This window comes from Pyrgilauda ruficollis, unplaced genomic scaffold (genome assembly GCF_017590135.1).
Source record: "Pyrgilauda ruficollis isolate IOZ18807 unplaced genomic scaffold, ASM1759013v1 scaffold164, whole genome shotgun sequence".
NCBI classification, from domain to species: Eukaryota; Metazoa; Chordata; class Aves; order Passeriformes; family Passeridae; genus Pyrgilauda; species Pyrgilauda ruficollis.
Window position 1 is genome coordinate 1,139,569 of NW_024515209.1, and position 20,525 is coordinate 1,160,093.

At 45.2% G+C, this 20,525-nt stretch overlaps 1 protein-coding gene across 2 annotated transcripts in view; it reads right to left on the reverse strand.

Moving 5' to 3' along the window:
• Nucleotides 1-11,946: 11,946 nt before the first annotated feature.
• The window catches only part of MSH3 (mutS homolog 3), a 94,509-nt gene continuing 85,930 nt past the window's right edge, over nucleotides 11,947-20,525 (reverse strand). For both annotated transcript variants that reach the window (XM_041463332.1, XM_041463331.1), the window contains exons 21-24: nucleotides 15,549-15,735; nucleotides 15,264-15,393; nucleotides 13,771-13,945; nucleotides 11,947-12,347 (exon numbers count right to left, since the gene is read on the reverse strand). In XM_041463332.1, coding sequence (XP_041319266.1) covers nucleotides 12,239-12,347; nucleotides 13,771-13,945; nucleotides 15,264-15,393; nucleotides 15,549-15,735 — 601 coding nt within the window. In that variant the 3' untranslated portion in view covers nucleotides 11,947-12,238. The remainder of the gene's footprint in view (nucleotides 12,348-13,770; nucleotides 13,946-15,263; nucleotides 15,394-15,548; nucleotides 15,736-20,525) is intronic.

Consider the following 20,525-nt stretch of genomic DNA (forward strand, 5'->3'; position numbering starts at 1 on the left):
CCCGTAACTGTAGTGAGACACACTGTGATTTTATTAGCAACAGTAGATGGATTTTTTTTCATTGTTTCTGAAAGAAATCAACATGATTCTGTTTGCAGAATGCATTAAAAACTCATCTTGAAACCCTTGAGATGGTATTGCATTGGTTGGTTTCAGTTCTTAACAACTTGAGCTGAGTTATGGGAACCTATGGCTTCCACATGCTGAAAAGATAAGTTAATATTCCTTTATTTTCTGTGGAGTACCATATACACACACCATGGTTCCGTCAAAGATTCTTCCTTGAAACCAGGAGAAACAAGGTTGGTTTTTTTCATTTCTGTCCTTTACACTAAATCTTCATGTCTTTTGTTGAAGTAATCCACCTCTGAACCGTCTGGGGAAGTCAAAGAAGGTGATTTTTTAATTGAGAAAATGTAGTTTGGGCTTCTGAAAATCTGGGAAATAAAGCTATGCAAAAGTAAAGCTCCAGAAAATTGAAAATAAAAATCAACATATATTCTTGCAGGAGAACCTGCGCTGTGTTGTGAAAGTTTATTTTCATCTTTTTATTGCTACAGAAATTTCCCTCCATGAGTGCTGCAGACTGTTTACACTGAAGTTAATCTCACCTGCTTCTGCCCAGCATCCAGCCCTCCTTTCCATTCTTCAGTGCTTCCCTTATTACTGATTTTATCTGTGCTTCTGATTCACAAATACAGTTCTGCAGGAAAGGCAGCGTGCTTTTCAAAGATCACCATCCAGTCCACTGCCTCAAATCAATTTCCCTCTCTCCTCCACTCAGACATGCTGGTAAAAATCCCCCAAAGCTGAGAATTCCCAGGCTCTGCTCTTCCCATGGAAGGGTCCCTGCTGATCCAGATTTGGGTTTTCCAGCCCAAACCACTCTGGTTCTTTGGGAAGGGGCTCCTGGATTTTTGACCTCGGGGGCTGATTTCAGCTGAGCCTCCTGCCCAGCTGCTGGTGGTTCCTGCCCAGCCTGGAGCCTCTCCTCCCCATCAGCTGCTCTGCCCTTTGCACAGCTGCTGGGGAAGGGTGGGCAGGTGGGAACTGCTGTCATTCCTGTTCCCCTGGGAAGCTGCTCTCTGCCCCCACCACTCCCTCAACCCACAGAACTGACCTCATCCCCCAAAATGCAAAAATTATGGGGTTTTTTTAAGGTGTGGGAGCAGAGACGAGGCTTTATCTCGCTCGCAGCTGTAACAGCATGAATAGCAGGCTGTAAAGATGGCTAAGAAAAAAACAAATTATACCTCTAATTATGCAAATTAGAAACCAAACGAGCTATCCCTTATCCCCTGTGTGAACAACAGCACCTTTTTCCTCATGTACAGCCACCAGACAAGGGGTTTGTCGGGAACTTCTCTCCAGCAGGGCTGAGCAGCAGCCCTGGCTGTCCCGGGCATCCCCAGCCCTGCTCAGGAATGCCCTGGTGCCCTGCCAGGACCTGCAGAGCCTCCACTGGGGAGCTGCTGGTTGGGATGGTGAGGAGTCCTGGCTGCCTGCAGGTTGCTATGAATAAAAAGTTATCTATTTTTGTTTAAGGTTGCAGAGTTAAAACAAGCTGAACCAGTTGCTGTTAGGTTAGCTTGATTGTTAAGAGTTCTTCTTCAATTCCCTGTTATGGTTGGTGATCAGCCACTGTCCCCCTGGTGCTGCCAGGGAGTGACACCAGAACCTGCAGTACCACAATGGGAGTGGCATCAGGGCTAGTATGCAGATGAGAAATGCATTGCACCAAATCTTGTAACTTTCCAGGAAAAAAAAACCCTAAAAACAACAAGCCAACATAGAATTAAGAGACCTAAGTGATGTCTAAGGATGAGGAATGTAATCCAGTACCTGCTAAGATCCTTTTTGCTTCTCACCCTAACCTAAAAGATGTTACCTAGAGAGAGGACCTGAAATGTCCTCTCTCTTTTTAGACCAAAAAAGCAGAATCTCCTAATTACTTTCCACATAGAATGACTCTTATCAGACCCCCTGCACCACAGGGAGGGTCGTGGTCCAGCAGCAGGAGCAGCATGCAGGAAGGATTTGGGAGCTCCCAGCCATGGCTCGGCACAACCCCCGTGCCTCTGAGTGTCACAGCCCTCAGAACTGACCAGAAATAAGTTCCAAAAAGAGAGAAAAGGCAGGATCTGAAGGCAGGGAGTGAGACCTGCAGTTTCTGCTAACATGCCACGCATCATGTTCCCACCTGTGACTGGTTTGGGGGAAGAGCAAAGCTGTTTTTGGAGGGAGCTGTGAGGTACCTGGGCTGCCACACTGTGCTCCTGGCCCTGCTGGCAGAGGAAGAGTTAACTCTGGAGAAGGGAGCTTGGATGCAGGAGAGAGGCAGAGAGAGGAATTGGCCAGCCTGGAGAAGTTCCAGGGACACCTGAGAGCCCAGAGGGGCTCCAGGAGAGCTGCAGAGGGACTGGGGACAAGGATGAAGGGACAGGAGCCAGGGAATGGCTCCCACTGCCAGAGGGCAGGGCTGGGTGGGAGATTGGGAATGGGGAATTGTTCCCTGGCAGGGTGGGCAGGCCCTGGCACAGGGTGCCCAGAGCAGCTGGGGCTGCCCCTGGATCCCTGGCAGTGCCCAAGGCCAGGCTGGACACTGGGGCTGGAGCACCTGGGACAGTGGGAGCTGTCCCTGCCATGGCTGGGCTGGCACTGGGTGGGATTTGGGGCTCCTTCCAGCCCAAACCCTTCTGGGATTTTGTGAGCCCAAGGACCAAAGGGCACGTTTGGACGTTTTCTCCTCCCGTGTCCTGCTCTGTGTGCCTCTTTGCCCTAAAACGTGTGCTTTGGGCAATCTTGTCCTGCTGTTCACACCCAGCTGGCAGGAGAGCTGAGCAGCCACGAGGCAGGCGAGCTCTGCGTGCTGCAGGCTGGCTCAGCTGCAGGCAGGGAATGCACCAGGAGCTCAGCACGAGGCACATCCCAGCGCCCAAACCTGAGTGTTATGAATAAGGAGTTATCTATTTTTGTTTAATGTTACAGAGCTAAAACGGGTTAGACCAATTGCTGTTAAATTAGCTTCATTGTTAAGAGTTCTTATCTAATTGCCCGTCAGTGGTTGGTGATTTAGCCATTGTCCTCCTGATGCTTGCCTGGGAGCAACACCTGGACCAGGCAGCCCAGGAGAATAGGAGTGGCCTGAGACCACGTATGCAGATGAGAAATGCACTGCTCCAAAAGTTTCCCAGGAAAACCCCTAAAAACAACGAGCCAATATAGAATTAGGGGACCCTAGGTGATGTCTAAGGACGGGCGTGCAGTCCAGTACCTGCTTGGATCCTTTTTGCTTCTCACCCTGACCTGAAAGGATGTTCACTAAGGAGGGGACCCGAAGTGTTGGACCGAAAAGTAGGAATCTGCGAATCTCCTGTGAGGACGCAGTCCCCAGCTCTGCCTGCAGACCAGCGGACAGAGCTACATCACCATCATCATCATCATCACCATCACCCTCCTCCTCCTCCTCCGTGCCACTCCTGGGAGCAGCGGCGGCGTGGGCGCGACCCGTCGGTTTCTCCCTACCTGAGCTGAATCTCTTTAATAAAGGCACTAAAAAGGAGAGAGATCTCCTGCCCATTCATTTCACTGAGCATCCCTGCCCTGCCTCTCTGGGGAGCTGCACGAGCAGCCAGCAGCGATCCCCAGAGCAGAACTGGGGTTTTCCCAGCTCGGGGCTGGGAGCAGTGGGCAATGCTGCTGCTTGCAGCAATGTTGGCACACTCATTCTGTGCACCTCAGAGAGATTCACCTTGACAAGGCGGCACAAATATGAAACTGATGCCGATGCTATCCAAACAATGTCTGCTCCTAAAGAACATGACTGACATACTGCTGCCTCCTATTTGTATGTGAGGTGAAGGTTTCTGCCAGCAGTTCACTGCTGCAGCACATAAACAACCCTCAGCTGAGGGCTGCATGTATTAGTTTTGTATTTTCTACAAAGGTTGTAATGAATTGCCCTCTTGAAAGCTTTCGCTTTGCACGTAGCATCAGATGGCCTTCCATTCAGAATACAAAAAAAATTCAAAATCCTTGAACTACATTTTGTTTACAGCACAAAATGAATTCCTGGTGAATGTGGGGAAGGGGGAAAAAAAAAAGCCTTGGTAAGAATCAAAACAGACAAGCTGTCCCTCAGTGAGATTTGCTGTTGGGAGATTACTCTTGGGTAAGAGGCTCAGGTAGAACCAGCTGCTGGAAGTTGGAACATGCAGGCTGATGCTGGCTGCATCCTCCAGGCGAGGCTGGGAATCAGCCCCAGAACAGTTCAGGCTGAAGGGACCCTGGAGCCCATCCCTGTTCACCCCTCTCCTGCTCCAGGCTGCTCCCAGCCCCATCCAGCCTGGCCTGGAACATTTCCAGGGATCCAACCCAAGGAGGATTTTTAAACAGCTGCCTTAGAGAGGATCCACCTCAGCCAGAGCAATGTGTGCTCACAGTGATTTCTCCTGCCAGGTGTGAGCCCCTCCAGGTGTGCACAGCACGCCTGACCCACGCAAACCTCTGCTCCCCCAGGACAGAGCTCGGCTCAGGGAGGAATTCTGACCCCAGCCCCTGGCCCTGCTTCCCCCAGCCCCCTCCCCAAGCCTGCTGGGGGCTGGGGGCCCAGAGCAGACAGAGCAGGGGGCTCAGAGCCCTCCCCAGCAGCTCCTGGGGTTCACTGGGCTGCTCCCCACCCCGGGATCCCCCCTGCTCAGGAGCAGCTCCCAGGGACAGCAGGGACACGGCTGGGACAGGCTGCAGGGCTGGGAGGGAGGCGAGGGCAGCGCTGAGGGTGCTGTGAGCACGAGGGTGCTGTGAGCACGAGGGGATGTCCTAGGCTGCAATGCCAATGAAACCAGATCTATTCCACCACCGTCTGTTAAAACCAGGTGGGGCAGATTTCTTTATCTCTCCCATAGTATGAAATCTCAAAGTTTAGGCATCAGCTGCTGTGCCCAGCTCCCTGCCCGCGGAGCAGGGGCTGTCACCCACAGCTGCCCTGGGGGAGCAGGCTCAGAGCTGCAAGGCTGGAGATGCCCAGCCCCATCTGTGGGACAGAGAGCTCAGAGCTGCCCAGTGCACTTCCCGTGGCTTTGGGGTGGCTTTGGGGTGGCACCAGCTGGAAATGCCTTACTGTTCTTACACGTGATCCCACCCCTGCCTCATTTATGATCCTGTTTTGGGCAATCTCTTCCAATCCTACAAAACTGTAAATTCCAAATCCCGTAGAGGTGTGACTACCCAAGTGTGAATTTCTTTGTAAATTTAGCAGGGAGTGGAGCTGAAGTGAGTCAAGGGCTTGAGCTGGGACACTCAGAAATTGTGTGCACCACGTACAGCCCTTGGATGCTGATAAAAACCAGGGTCAGGCAACAAAAAGTGCACTTTTCAGCGCAGCTCTGTCCATAACTTCCTTTGCAATAGCTTGTAAACCTCAAGGCAAGCACTCACAGGAGCACACTGTAGCTCATGACCTGCGTGTGACAAAACCACTTTGGCACTGGTGCAGGGCCAGGGTTTGCTCTTGCAAATAATTCCTCTGTGCTCTCTGTTGTGAGCGTTATAAACTCCTCTGACAGTCCTGCTGGTGCTGCCAGCCAAGGAAAGGTTGTGTTGCCTCGGGCCCTGTCAGAAGCTGCATTTCCTCACTGCAATCCCACCCAAGTGCTGTGCCCAGCTCCTGCGGGGCAGCTGTCGGTGATGCAGAGTGAAACTGGCACAGGAGAGAAAAGGGGAGGTTTGCAATCCCTGGGGGTGAGCACAGACCTGCTGAGCTCAGGGAAGCTCACACACAGCACTGGATACTCACTGTGAGCTTGTCTCACACCTTGGGGACCTAAACCTGAGAAACAAGAGCGGCTGAGATTTGACAATATGTCAGATTATTTTTATTTGGAAATATGTCAGATTATTATTGCTTTATTGCCGTACTGTGGTGATCAGCAGGGCATTACAGGATTGGTGTGCAAAGGTGGGAAAGAGTCAAAATGCTTCTCCTTGTGGTTCTCCTACCTACAGGCCAAAAACACAGCAGGCAGAAATTATTAAATGTGTAACAACTTACAAACAGCTGTTCCGAGGATGTCAGCTGAGATTTGGTGAAACACAAGGGAAATAAATGGCAGGGACTTCTAACCCAGAGCCTAGACAGAGCCTTGCTGAAGTCCCTGGGCACACTTTTAAGGGATTCAGCTTTTTTAAGATTCAGCTCCTGCTGTGAGCCAGACAGGGCTGTGCCCACCCTGGACACAGCACCAGAGGGAATATCCCAAATTCACACCAAAGTCTGGGCAGTGTGAACTCCAGAGCACTGCTGGAGCCTCCACTGAAGGAGAGGGATTCCCCTTAGCTGCAAGGAGCTGCTGTACAGGGGAAAGTTTACATTTATTTAAATTTTTATTTAAACAAAGTTTACATTCAAGTCCTTTACATTACAGGATCTAGGGCTTTTTAAAAAATATCTATTTTCTGTTGAGCAGCCTCCTTTTTTATCTCAGGAGGAAGAAAAAGGCAATTGTAGATGAGATGGGTGTAGCAGACACCGCTGGATGCGAAGAACAGAAAGTAAAACATTTTGTAAGGGTTAAAATGGGGAGGAAAGGCACATCCTAAGGAAATCAGGTGGAGGTTTCTGTCTCACTGCTGGGGAAAAGGGGAGAAGGAAAAGCTGCCTGATGGCTTGTGGGACAGACCAAAGGTATCATCAGCCACAGATCCCTTCTAAGCCTTAATTGCTCCTCAAAAAAAATGTGTCAAAAGGCTTACACAGATTTAGTTTGCAGTTTAATTAAACGATTAGCGAAGTTTTCTTTTCCTGTGTGGGAGCTATTAAGAATAGGAACTTACCTAGAAGATCAGCTCATTTAACATAGCGACTTAATTGCATTAATAGGGCCTTTGCTTGGGCAAAGTCTTGCGAATAGAGGCAGCATTTCAATGTGTGCAGGAACATTTCCCAGCGAGGCCAGAGCAGCCAAGGAGGACAGGAGCCAGAGCTGTGGGCAGCAGGGTGGTCCCAGGGACACTGTCTGTGGGACCTCAGCACATCACTGTGGATGTGCAGAGGCACCAGGGGAGCCCCTGGGGGGCTCGGAAACCCTGGAATGCTGCCAAGAGGGTTTGGTGGTTGGATTTCGACCCATCAAAAGGAGAAGAACCTGTGTATGAGGAAATGAGAGCTTTTTGGGTGTGAATTATACATTTATGGAAGGAAATATAAATTTTAGAAAAATAGGTACAGGGGGTCATGAAGGCAAGATGGAGGATTCAGGGCGTGGTCCTGTGTTCTTCTTTCTTCTTCATGTCTTCCATTTTCTGTGGTGATGTTGGCACTTGGGGATTGGTTCATGGTGAAGGTAGACTTGTCTATAAGGGTGAATAGTATTGGGAAATAAAGGTAAATATGGCACACGTAATTTTTACTATAAAAGACACAGCCGCCCTGTGGGCGGGGGAGAGTGCACTGGGCTGTCCTGCTGAGCAGACCTCGGCTGGGCACAGAGAAAACTTTGTAGATAAGAGATAATAAACAAGACTGAAGACCGAAAATCTGAGAGTCCAGACTCATCCTTCGCGATCGCGGCCGCCCAGAACCACCTTTCCCCGTGTCGGGGCAGAGACAAATAACAGCAGACCCCGACAACTGTCCTGCCTCAGCCTGGGGCAAGGCTGGCTCGGGACACCTTGGTGTCCTCTACTTGCATTGGTAAAACTTTGACATCATTTTGGGGGGAAAAGGTTCAAATGACACGCTGCATCGCTCCCTGGCGATGCGCTTGGGCAGGCTGGCTTACAGCAGGATGAAAATGCTGCTTCAAGGCGTTCTGTTTAATTACAGAACCCTGTAATTACAGGGTTTAATTACAGAACCCTGTTTAATTACAGAACCCTGTGCCCCCCTGCTCCCTCGGGGCCCTGTGGGGTGGGGGCTGCCCCAGCCCAGCGCAGAACCCGTGCTGGCTCTGTCCCCAAAGTGGCACAGTGTGCCCGGGAGCAGGGACACACCCTGCCCTGTCCCCAGCCCTGGTGTTATGAATAAAAAGTTACCTATTTTTGTTTAAGGCTACAAAGCTAAATGGTACCCAGCAGAACAAAGCCCAGCCCTGAACAGCACCGTGAGTGTCTGCTCACTGCACACTGGGAATGCTGGTAATGTCAAAAATGTCTATGTTATGCTTGGCTTTTCGCAAGGATTAAAATTATTATTGTATGCGTTATGTTAGAAAGTTATGCTGTATTAATTTTCTTAGGTATTAATAGGCACCCAGACGTCTGTAACTCTTTGTTTTTATTGTCTCATATTGTCCTAACCTCAACTGTTCAAACTTTATTATTCGGATTATATTACTACTATTAAACTTTTAAAATTTCAAAAGCAAGTGATTGCGTTTTTCACATTGGGAATGCCCCAAAACTCAATTCCTACAGCATTCTGCAGACAGCACAATGCAAGGAGGAATAACTCGATGTGTAGGCAGAGGGAAAAGCTCAGCCCTCCACTGGAACTTTTATTTAGTGTTACATAAGAGCGAGATAATTATATCTAGTAATCTTCATGGCACTCACTCTTGAGTCTTAATTCACTCTAGATATTGGGATTATTATGATTCAGAAAACCCAACGTTGATTTCTACTTCCTTGTAGCTGATTGTGCATTTGGAATTTGCTGTGTGTTGTATTTTCCAATCCCTTCTTTCCCGAGAATCATCCTTCTTCCTTCAGCACATTGCAAAGCCATAGAAACTGACTGCTTAAAAAATAAAAATAAAAGGTTAAAAATTCCATTAACATCAAAAGAATTTTTCATTATTGTTACTAGGGGCAGCTATGAGTATTTAAAATAAAAACAACCTTATTTTGTAACACCTGAAGAAATACTTCTACTTACTCTCAAGGAAACATCTGGGAAAAAGGCAATAAAAAAATTACAGATTCCTTGCAAGTGCCAAAAAACATAAATATTTGAAAACTATAAATGTCTGAAGTCTCTCTCTGCAGTTCACTTTTGGCTGAACCAGTCCATTTTCAGACAGTCCTCACAGTGAACACCTGGCCTGCAAGGACTTGCATCTCAAATCAAGGTGCTTGCTTCAGAAACTGCTAAAGATTTTTAGGAGCTTAAGAAGATATCCTTTGCTTTCTACTTGTCCCTAAGTCTAGGCAGGGGAAAAATCTGTATGTAATGTAGTGTAATTAAGGAAGTCCCACTATCTCTGTGCAATGCAATCCACCAAACCTTTATTTCCATAAAAAAAAGAATTTATATCAGAACTACTGCAATACTTCTACTAAAATAATTTAATTAAATTAGCAGTATTTTAACACAGAGTAGAAATATCTGGATAATTTACTTTCAGATACTTATGAATACCAAACATTAATTTCATTGCAGGAAACGTGCTTTTTGTTATTCCTGACTCAGCTGACATTTCAGTGATCCCTAAATTGATTTACACACCTTGTAAACTTTTGTGTTAGCAAATTCATGTCATTTCTACAAACACCTCTGGAAAACTGTGCAACGAAAAGAGAAATCCTCTGGAGAATTCCCTCGGTGGAAGATGCTGTCTGGCAGCAGGAGAGGTGACTGCTCCTGGTAATGTGTTTTGCTTTGCACATTCTGCAGGAACTTTTTTAAATGACCAAACACGAGGAGGCAGGGGCTGCACCCTCTCCCTCCCTCTCCTGAGGCTCTGAGGTGTGAAGGCAACACCTTCCAGAGAAAAGGCACGAACCTTTCTCTGCTGGGAGCAGGGAGAGCAGTGACAGAGCTCAGTAAAGTGATAAACACTGCCTCTGAAACCAGGGTGAAAGGCAGGAAGTGCAAAGTCTGTGCCTGTGTGTGCAGCACAAAGCTGCACTTCCCACACCAGTGTTTCACCCTCTCAGCAATTGCTGGGAGCAGAAGCCAATACCTCTGCAGGCTTCCAAAAACTCTAATATTTGGGAAGTGAGACTTAAACATTCCTTTGTGAAGGCATCCCAAGACTAGGAGGAATTCCCACTATCACCAGGCACCACCTAACACAGCCACTCCTCTTTACCCTTAGAGGCTCAAATGTGTGACTCAGCACACAGACAAAACCTCATTACTCTGATTTAAAAACGGGGCACATCTCCAAGAGGATCCCACTACCAAAGCTTACTTCACATTCTTTTTAAGATGAAGGTTAGTGTGCTGGGACTGAAAAGACAATAAAAGAATAATTAACAAAAAAGACAAGAGCAGCTTCTCAGCTCTCTTTGAGAAGGACTTCTGCTATGACAGAGAACCCCTAATCCACAGCAGAAGGAATGAAGATGAAAATCTCTTACAAAAGTAAGGCTTTTCCCTGTTTCCTGTAAAGTTTTTGTTTCTTTACACCCCACTCACTCTCCCAAGGCTGAGGAGGGCCTGTCTGTCTGTCTGATCTCCTGCTGCACGAATGCTCCCAGGCACACCCTGGGTTCTGCTCTGCATCAGCAGAACAAGGCCCAGACACAGCTGCACTGTCCCTGCACTGTCCCTGCTTGCCCCATCACCCATGTGCCCCAAACCCAGCAGCAGCACTCTGCAGCCCCTCACAGGGCACCCTGCCATCCTCACACATCTCCCCCGCTCCCTAGGAATTCCACAGCAGTGAACAAAGCAGTGATTATCTGGCACGGACACAAGAAGCCCCCCGGGACAGCCAGACAAGCTCCCCTGCAGATGAGCAGGGCTCAGCATCATTACCTGTCTGCAGTGTGGCCACAGGCATTGCAGCTGTGCTTGCTCTGGACAGCACCAGCAGTACCAAAGCCACCTCCCCAGGCTTCTCTGCAGCTCTCCATTTCTTTCACTGCATCCAGGTCCTTTCTTCCTTCCTTGCCAGAGCATAGTCTGAATGCTCCCTGGAGGGTGAGGACTGGGAGTGCACTTGGCACATGCAGGAACTGACCCCTCTAAACGCCTCTAAATTCATTCCAATTCATTCATTCCCTCTGGTGGCAAGGTCAGAGGTCTGCAGACCCACAGCACTGTGTCTGTGCACACAACAGCAGAGCACTGGGCTCACTGTGCTTCACAGTGCCTGGCTTAGATAAACACACACGCCTGCAGTCACACCTGGCAAGATTACTTTTCCTTTTCAGCTCCTCCAGCTCAGGGCAGCGCACTGCAGAGTCTGGGAGGAGAAGCTCCCGCTGTTGCCTGACAAACTGTTTCCATGATGTCCTGACACCTGCAGAGAATCGTTTGTTTCAGGTTAGCAGCTGCCTGTGACATGTAAAGAATCCCTCCCTTTCCTGCAGTCCCTCAGGAAGGGGCTGCTCCGGCGGGGCCAAACCCTGGGCCAAACAAAGGGACAAACCTTCAGGGACAAACCCTGCCACCACACTGCTCCTGGGGCTTCCCAGGGGACCACAGCCCCCTCAGGGCTCCCTGCTGGGGTGGGGGCTCCTCAGGGCTGCAGGGCAGCCGAGCCCCCCACACCACTGCATTATTTTTATAATGCTTCAGACTATTTGCTGAGGTTTAGGCACGTCAGCATCGCTGTCCATTTGCACAGCAGTGTGTTTAGTCTGGTTCTTTGTAGGGAAAACCCATTTGGATATCATATTCCCATGCGAAATTTGGTGGTGGTAACTGGAAATTTAAAAATTGAGAAGCCCTTCTGAATTTTTCAGCTTCAGTTTGCATTTGACAGAGCACTGGGGATGCCAGCTGCACACTCTGAATCGCCCCTTTCACTCACCCTTACAATACCCCAGCATTATTTTTGGAGTTAAGTCTTTCTCCAGACTGTGCCAGACAGGGGAAAGATCAGAAAAAAGGGTGCCCTAAAAAATCAGTGAATTTTTAATGCATTAATATGGGAACAAGGAAAAAAATCTCTTTATAATAACCACTGTTAGCAGTTGCTGGCTGTACAGCAGAGTTGAGATTCAACTACATTGTCCTAACACATACAAATACTTCTTCAGAAGTAAGTACAATAAAGGTGAAACACATTGTTTTATTTATAAAAAGTTACCTTATAATTTATCAATAATTTCTTTCATGGTTTTTAAACAAATTAGAACCAATCCCCATAGGCAGTTTGCATTTAAGGAAAAGGGTGACAAGGAAGGGATGTGGAGAGAGAAAATTACACATGATGCAGCATCTGTGATCTCTCAGAAAGCAAACAAGTCAACTCAGTGCACCTGGAACTACACCCTGATAAAACCCATTAGTCTCCAGACATGTGTTTTGCACCTCCAGTATCTTCCATCTTTAACCATGATTTGAGGATTAAAAACTGTCCTTTCTTTCATCCTCAGGTTCATACATATTTTTCCATTTCTGTAGTTCCTGAGAATCATTTATCTTCCATGCTTCAGCAAAGGACTTCATTTTTTTCCTGTGGGGGAAAAAGAAAACCTAATCAAAATACAGACACATTTTTAAGTGAAGCACATCAAACCCTAAAAGTCCTACAGTCATCTGTAAAATTTTATACACAGTCCAAAATAGCACAGCTCAAAATGTTATGTGATGTTCAAACAACAAGTTAATATTTTCTAAGATTCATGTTCCTGCTCTAGGTCAGCCAACAAATTAATTTCATAACCAACTTACAGCACCAGCAGCACTGACAAAATGATATAAACAAATGGTAAGAACTAATTGTTAAAGGAAATAAACAGCATTATAGTCAGCCCTGTTTAATTTTGAACATTCAGTTCATACAAATTTGCAGGATCATAAAAAGAAAACACATTTTCAATATAAACGAGCGCACACATCCTCCCTGTTTCTTCTCAGCATTTTTTGATTTATAAGAGCTGTAACAAATTACAAGACGTTTAAAATGGGTTAACACACATTGGCAACAACAGTAATGTCAAAACTGGATGAAATTACACGGTGGATTTTCTTAAATAATATGATTTAAAAACACAAGGCAAGGTGTCTGGCCCATGGGTACTGTGACAAGGGCAGTGCCACCAGCAGGTCCAGGTGTGGCTCCTCTGAGCTGGAAACCCTGCTCCAGATTTGTTTTTTTTTCACTTTTGCCAATTACAGACTGATATTTCCAATTAGCATGAGCCGCTGCATTATTTTTCCTATAAACTGTCAAGTACCTTCTAAAGTTTCTCTTTGGCTTTATTAAGAGGGGATAAAAAACGTTGTTAAGCGCCGAGCGCTGTCGAGTTCCAAAGTTTGCACCTATAAATAATTAGTAGTCAAAATGTTCTCATGTAAAATTATCCTGTCAGGATTAGGTACAGCCATCAGACAACCAAGATCTTGGTTCATTATGTTCCTTAGGGGCTACTTGAATTTTGCTCATAGGACTGCCATGGAAAATAACAGCAAAAGAAAAAAAAAAACCAGTGAAAACAGTTATGAATATCTAAACTGTGCACATAATGTTACGGGATTTACAAATCCATTATGCCACTTGATACACACAGGAATTTTCATAACTGCTCTGATACATAAGGTACAAACACCCCTGAATGAAAATTGGATATCAGGGACATAATAAAATCCCCAGAAGTTTCAATAAAATTCTGGGTGTTTGTGGGGGCAATCCAAATATATTATAAACATTTATTTTCAAGTTAAACCAGAAGAAGAATGTCCATATTTCCTTCTACACTTTAGTAAACAAAGATAATTTCAAGTTCCAAAGTAAGTAATAAACACTTTCTAATTTAAAGTCGTTCATATTTTCACTATCACAGATGAGAACATAAGAAGGAAATATTATAGAAGGAAATTATAGAAGGAAGTAGTATAGAAGGAAATAAAGAAAAAAAAATCACATTTATTCTGACCTTTTCATGTTCACTATTCTCTCCAACTCCTTTGATTTGTGAGCTGCTTTCTTCAAGATTTCTTCAGGGATATCTGCCAGTTTAGCAACATTTAGCCCATAACTCCTTGCAGAGACTCCTTTAGTTATTTGATAAAGGAAAGTGATAAATTCAGGGTTCTCTTCCCCTTCAGATCCTAAAAACATAAAACCAAAATCAAAACCTCCTCTCTGTGGCAAATACATAAGTCCCCTGTCCTGATCAGCTTACAAGGAAAGCAGATAATACAATATGAAGAATTATTTAGGGGAAAGGTTAATGGCAAATAGCAATGGCAAGTCATTAAAAAAACACATTTAAAAGTTTTACAATTTTTCAGTGAACAGGCCTTAATGATACTTCTTATAATTCAAGAACTGGGGTCATCATGTTTCAGAACAGTTGCAAAACAATCAGATTTTTTTTCACTCCACAGAGTGCTAAATTTTGGAGCTGCTTGACACAGTAGGACAAAGACACTGAAAGTACACGACATTAAATTATGCAGCCCAGCTGAAATGAAATCCATGGGAGCTACAAAACACATCCTGCTCGTGAAGCCCCATAAATAGCAAATGTTTCCAGACAGCGAGATCTTTCAGAGAAGGAGCTGCCATATGTTTGATCCCTAATCCTGCCTCCCTAATCCTTTGTGTTTGGCTGCTGTGGGAAGGTGGATGCTGGGATGGGCGAATCTTTCCCCTGCCCCAGCTCAGATATCCTCCTCAAACACGTGAAGGAATGCATGTCCACTTTTCAACCCCTCTAAAGGTGTGACTGGAGTGGGTGTATCACATTCAGGTGAGGTGTAAATTGTCACACTGACATCCTAGGATTTTAGCTTTTGTATTTTTCATGTATTTGTGATCCTGCAGGTCTTTGGTGCCTAACTCCAAACTCCACATTCAGTGTCACTGCTGCTGTCCCGTTCTGGGCAGACACAACAATTCCTCTCCAGGCCTGGCAATCAAGGACACCTCACTGCCCCAGGGCCAGAAATGGAAACAACAGTGAGTTGTGGGGAGAAACCTGGAATAAATGACTTCATAAGCTGAAGGTGTAATTGGAACATTGACCCCCAATATGCAAATGGACCAAACTTATAAAAGAGTGAAAACCTGTGACCTGTTGCTCATTTTGGGTGTAGCTCCTGAGGGAGGGTTTTGCCTGCCCAAAATGTACCTGAAGGCCCTTTAATAACTATAACTGCTTTTTATTCTCTTAACTTTGTCTGCCCCCAGTTTTTGGGCAGCCCAGTGAGGCATCAATAGCAAGGAGTGCTCCCTCAGAGTGCTGGCAGCAGCCCCTGGGGACTGCTGGGGTTGGTAGGCCGGGACGCAAGAAAAAGCTTTTGGCAAGGTCTGAGGAGGAAAATGGCTATGAACAGCTTTTTAGAAGTCTGGCCCCTGCTTTTAGGCAGTCAGAAAAGGCATCACCATCAGCGTTACTTCGTGTCTGAGGTGCCCGTGGCTGACCTGTGTGCTGTGCGGCGTCCTCCTCGCTGAGCAGGAAGGCCATGTGGTAATTGCCCACGGCGCCGGGGTACAGCTGCTGCAGCTCGCACACCGAGGGGTAGTGGGTGACAAACAGCGTCAGGGCCTGCACCTGCAGCACACACACAACACGCTTTGGCCTCGTGTGGGGCTCCCTCAACACATCCACGCAGAGCTGGCGTCCTTTCCCCACACTCCTGAGCGCGGGTGCGGCACCTTTCTGCACAGCCACGGCCTGCGCGGCCTACCCGCGCCACAGGCACTTACGTCTCTGATGAAGTGCTCCAGGGTGGCATAAGCAATGGCAATGCCGTCGTGTGTGCTCGTCCCTCGGCCCAGCTCGTCCAGGATCACCAGCGACCTCGAGGTGGCTTTTCTGATGATCTCAGCAGTGTCTGTCAGCTCCTCCATGAAGGTGCTCCGGCCTTTGTAGATGTTGTCTGCAGCGCCCATTCTGCACCGGGACACAGGGCACAAAAACTCATTACAAATGCCAGCCAATACTGGGAAAAACATAATGACAGGCATGAAACCATTCTGTTATAATCTCTACAATCAGAGGAGAAGAATGCAAGCAGAGCATTCACCTTCCAGAACAGTCTCCCAGCACACACTTCTCCCACCTTCACAAACAGCAAGGCAGCCTGCTTTTCCCCCAAAAAGAACCCTGCACTTCAGACCAGTCAGCTCACAAGAACTCCATCAAAGGTAGCTGTGAAGGTGAATTTTACTCCTTTGTTTCATATGGGTTTCCAACGCCAACAACACCCAAAGCTATCTGATACTGGCATTTCCACACAGAGTGGAAGTCGTGTGGTCAGATATTTGTGCATCCAAACAGCAGAGCAGCCACCTCCTTCAGGCACTAACAAATTAAGCATTATTGCCCCTAATTGCACAAGTCTACAATCTTAACCAGAGTCCTGAAACAAGATTTAAAGGTATTTTAAAATGAGTTCTCTCCTCATTCTGTTGAAACACAACTCTTAGCAGCCTGCAGGCAGGTGAGCTCCACACACAAATTCCTCCACATTCCGTACAACTCCTCTAGCTCTGATTCAGATCCATGTAACCCTGAAACCCAATCTCAAATTGTGAATTTCTGGTCTACATCTGTGAAACCTGTTGTTAGTCCACCCTGGTTTTCCCTTTTCCTACAGCTTTCCTCACCTGTGCAAGTAACACGCATTCTATACTGAAGAAAGAGCATTTCTTTTTTGCATTTCTGCTTTTGAATTACATTGATCACATCAGAGCATCCCTTCTGAGACAGGTCATCACCAGCATGCCACTGAGGAGGGACATAAAACTGGATTTAATCACTCTTATCAGCTAATATATAGTTACATACAAGCCACGCTGATTAAGGGAAAACTAACTCATGGGTTTAGTATATTATATTTCCAAATTTAACTGCTGGCCAAAACAGTATTTAGAACCAATCAGAACCTTTAAAGAGAAGCCCAATGCAATGGTTTCTTTTTCTCTCTCTTTTGATGGGTCTCTCTCTATTATAATTGCTTCTGTGACCTCCTGAGGCACCACCAAGATACAAATAATTTTATGAGGATCTTATGACTAAGAGTACTTGACTAAAACCAAGCAGGCTGGACCCAGTATAACTATGATTTGTATATATTCTCTGGTCCCTGCCCTGAAAATCTGTCGTGATATCATGCATAACTGCATAATAAGCAAATCTTCAGTTATAAATTAATTACTTTTGGTTGGAGATGGGCATATGAGAAAACACATTGTTTCACTGAGTGTGTGATTAAACACACACACACAAGCTACACTCCATCATACCCCAAAAGACAGGTGATTCTGGCCATAAACTAATTCAACTGCACATTATTTTTCTCTGAATTAAGTGTATAGCTCAGGATAATGAGGTTTTACGAAACTAACATTTTATTAAGCCACTTACTGCTGTAATCCTTTCAAATGCTGGGCTAGGAATGATGAAGATTTCAGTGAATTTCTCACAGTGCTCCCACCACCCCTGTGCCCCTTTCCCAGCTTGGGTCAGGCACTGCTGTAAAATCAAACAATCCCCTCACTGCACAGATCCACAGAGAACAGGGTAACTTAGGCCTTTTTTAACACTGTTAACTGTGTTAATGCAAGTAATCAATCAGAATGACAAATGCTTTTTATGTTTGAACAATCTCTGGCTCCTTAATGAACAAGTTCAGTGTTAGTCTCCGACCCTACAATTAGTGGCATTATGATTTTCTCATTTCTTATTTGGCTTTTCCTTACAGGGACAGCATCTCACAGGCTGTCTGTTGTGTGCCTGTGATGATTACACACAGAGCTTCCATTTTTCTCTGGGATTGCATCATTTCCACAGAGCCCACTAAATATTTTAGCCTGCTTTGTATCTAATTTGCATTCACAAAAATAATTTCCTGAACTTCCTCACTAAATGCTCAAGATACAAAGAGAAATTACTATTATCTTTGCCTTGTTGTTAGAGACAGCTGGAGAAGAAGTCTTTCTTTCCAGCATTTTAAAACATTCAAATCCAACTCGGGCTTAACCACAGATTAAAAAAACAGTGTATTTTTCAATGACATAAAACCTCCTAAATGTCATCCTTTTAAAATTTATTAAATTGTTCTTTCTGCTTCTGTCCTTTACACTTAGAGAATTACACTTGTTTTTTGAACATACATACTCAGAAATATCCCAGAAATAAGCAGGAATAACTGTTTTAGTGTGGATGACTGCATTTATAAAACTAACAGTTAATTTGCAGCAAGGCATTTCTCCCTAACTTTATGTTTTATTGTTCCTCATACAATAAAGTTGTTGAGTCACAAAACCAACTGCTTAAACAGCTCTTTTTTGTTTGGTTTTTTTTTTTTTCACATTTAAACCAGCCATAATAAACCCCACCAAACTTCTCCAGGGCCCAGTGGCTTGGAATCCACATTTTAACGCAGAGCTCTTCCTGAATGTTTTTATACATTGAAACATTAAATTCTTCTTCTCCAGTCCTGCCCACAAGGAACGTGCAGACAGGCAGCATGAGCAGCGTCTCTTTGGATCCATCACTCCTCAGCAGATGCAATTTGGCTGGAAAACACTTGTTTTAATGTCTCTTTGACAGCCAACCAAACCCTGCAAAATTAAAAGCTCTTCATCTTATGGTGTTCAACCCATTTATTATGCAAACTAAAAAAAAAAAAAGAGGCTAGATTATCTGTTTTCAGTGCTTGGTTCAAGTAGCAAATATTCCTGCCATAGGCTTCTGAGAAAACCAGCAGAGAGGCAATGTTTTGTAAGTTAATTTTCAGAGGGTAAGTTAGAAGATATAACTGTGCTCCCTCTCAAAATAAGTTATCCCATGCTCTTAGAGTTGGCCTGGGTTTGAGATGACAGTGTGGGCCCCGGGACGTTCACTCCTCTTTTATTTCACTGTGCATCTCTCTCACAGTTTGTGGAAGTGAACAGGCAGCCCAGGAGCTCACAGTGGTGACATTCCACCACGTGAATCCCACAAAACAAGACTGCAAAGCCATTCTCTAGAGCCTTATTTCCACACAGCTGTCAACAGCCCGCTGCTACTTGCTGATTCCTACTCTACAGAATACAGAATGCTTGGAAAAAACCCCAAACTTGGGAAAAAACCCATTGATTTTACTAATATCCATCTGAGTTTAGATGCTCATCTGAAATACTTACTGCAGAAATGGAACCTGTTGCAGAAGAATAAACCTAATTCAAAAACAATTAACATGAAAAGAACATTACTCTTTTCTCCGGGAATAAGGCGTAGAACACTCTCAGCACCAACAAAAATCACTTCTTGTGATTCAAAGATCACACCGAGAACCCCATGAATAACATAAATTTACAATGTAACTTTACAATTCCACTCACTCCTTCACACAAACCCCTTTGAAATGTCATTTCAAAGATCACTGCATTTGCACAGGAGTAATTTAAACTAAAATAACCAGTTTACAAGAAGGGAGGACGAGATGTGCCGCTGCCTTGCACCCAGCCCTTTCCTGCTCTGCACAGCCTGTCTGTGCCCAGCAGAGCAGAGTGGCCAGGGCAGTGGGGACAGACAGCCCACCAGGGACAGCAGGACACTGGAGATGTATTAAGTAATTCCTCAGGAGATTGCATGTGCAAATCTGTAACAACTCACTGGCAAGAAAATAATGCTTCACACTCCCCCACAACCTACTGGTACATCATCCTCTTCATTTCCATCAAGATCTCACTGATGCAGACCAAAAACTGACAGGAAGAAAAATAATTTACAGAAGCTGCAATTACAGAATTAGGAAAAAAGAAGAAGTGTGACGGAAAGCATGGCTATCAGGATAGTTGTTATTTTTGCATTAATCATGGGTGACTTCTAAGAAGCGTGCCAAGTTACAGGAATGATGACAGGGAATCCAAGGATGCTCATGACATAAACCTGTTTCCAGTCTACACGCACACGTGCTCAACCATTTCTACAACTGCTTATCTTTAAATTTAAATGAAGAAATACCAACGGTATGTTACATAATTAAGGACAACAGCTGTTGAGAAGCCTGACAGAATGATTCAATGTAAAATACATTTTCCTTTCATACTTTATTGTCGATATGTGATGCTCTCAGTCACTGAGAGATTAATGAAGATATTAAATTACTCTGAGGGATACAACTTTGCATTATTCTAGAAAGAAAAGCAAGTCCAAAGTGATTTCAATACTCAGTTTCATAGTGGTTTCTAAATATTTTTTCCCCCTTCTCAGTATCTCTAGGTAACTCAAGTAGCCAGAACAAATAATCACTGAAATCCTCCTTTCCTTCTAGGGCTGGCCCACAGGGGAATGCTGCACACACCAGCACCCCTGCATTTTAAAAGAAACATTTCTAACAGGATTAACTTTCAAGATGTGAAGTGCATGGAGGTTTTTTTTGTTTGGTTGGTTTTTTTCTTTTTTCTTTTTTTTTTTTTTTTTTTTTTTTTTTTTTTTTTTTTTTTTTTTTTTTTGTGAAAGCCAGAGGAAAGAAGAACACCCATGGACTCAATCTTTTCAAAAGCTTCAGCTGGACTGACAGGACAGGTAGGACAGAATCCCTGTCAGTCAATACAGGCCTGAGGGACCAAAAGTTACCAGCACCCCTCATCCCAAAACTTTATGGACTAACAGAAACTCAGTTATTACAAAAGGTTATGTCACGTTACCTAGTGAGGAACACCCAGTAAATTTGCTTGTTGAAATTCAGT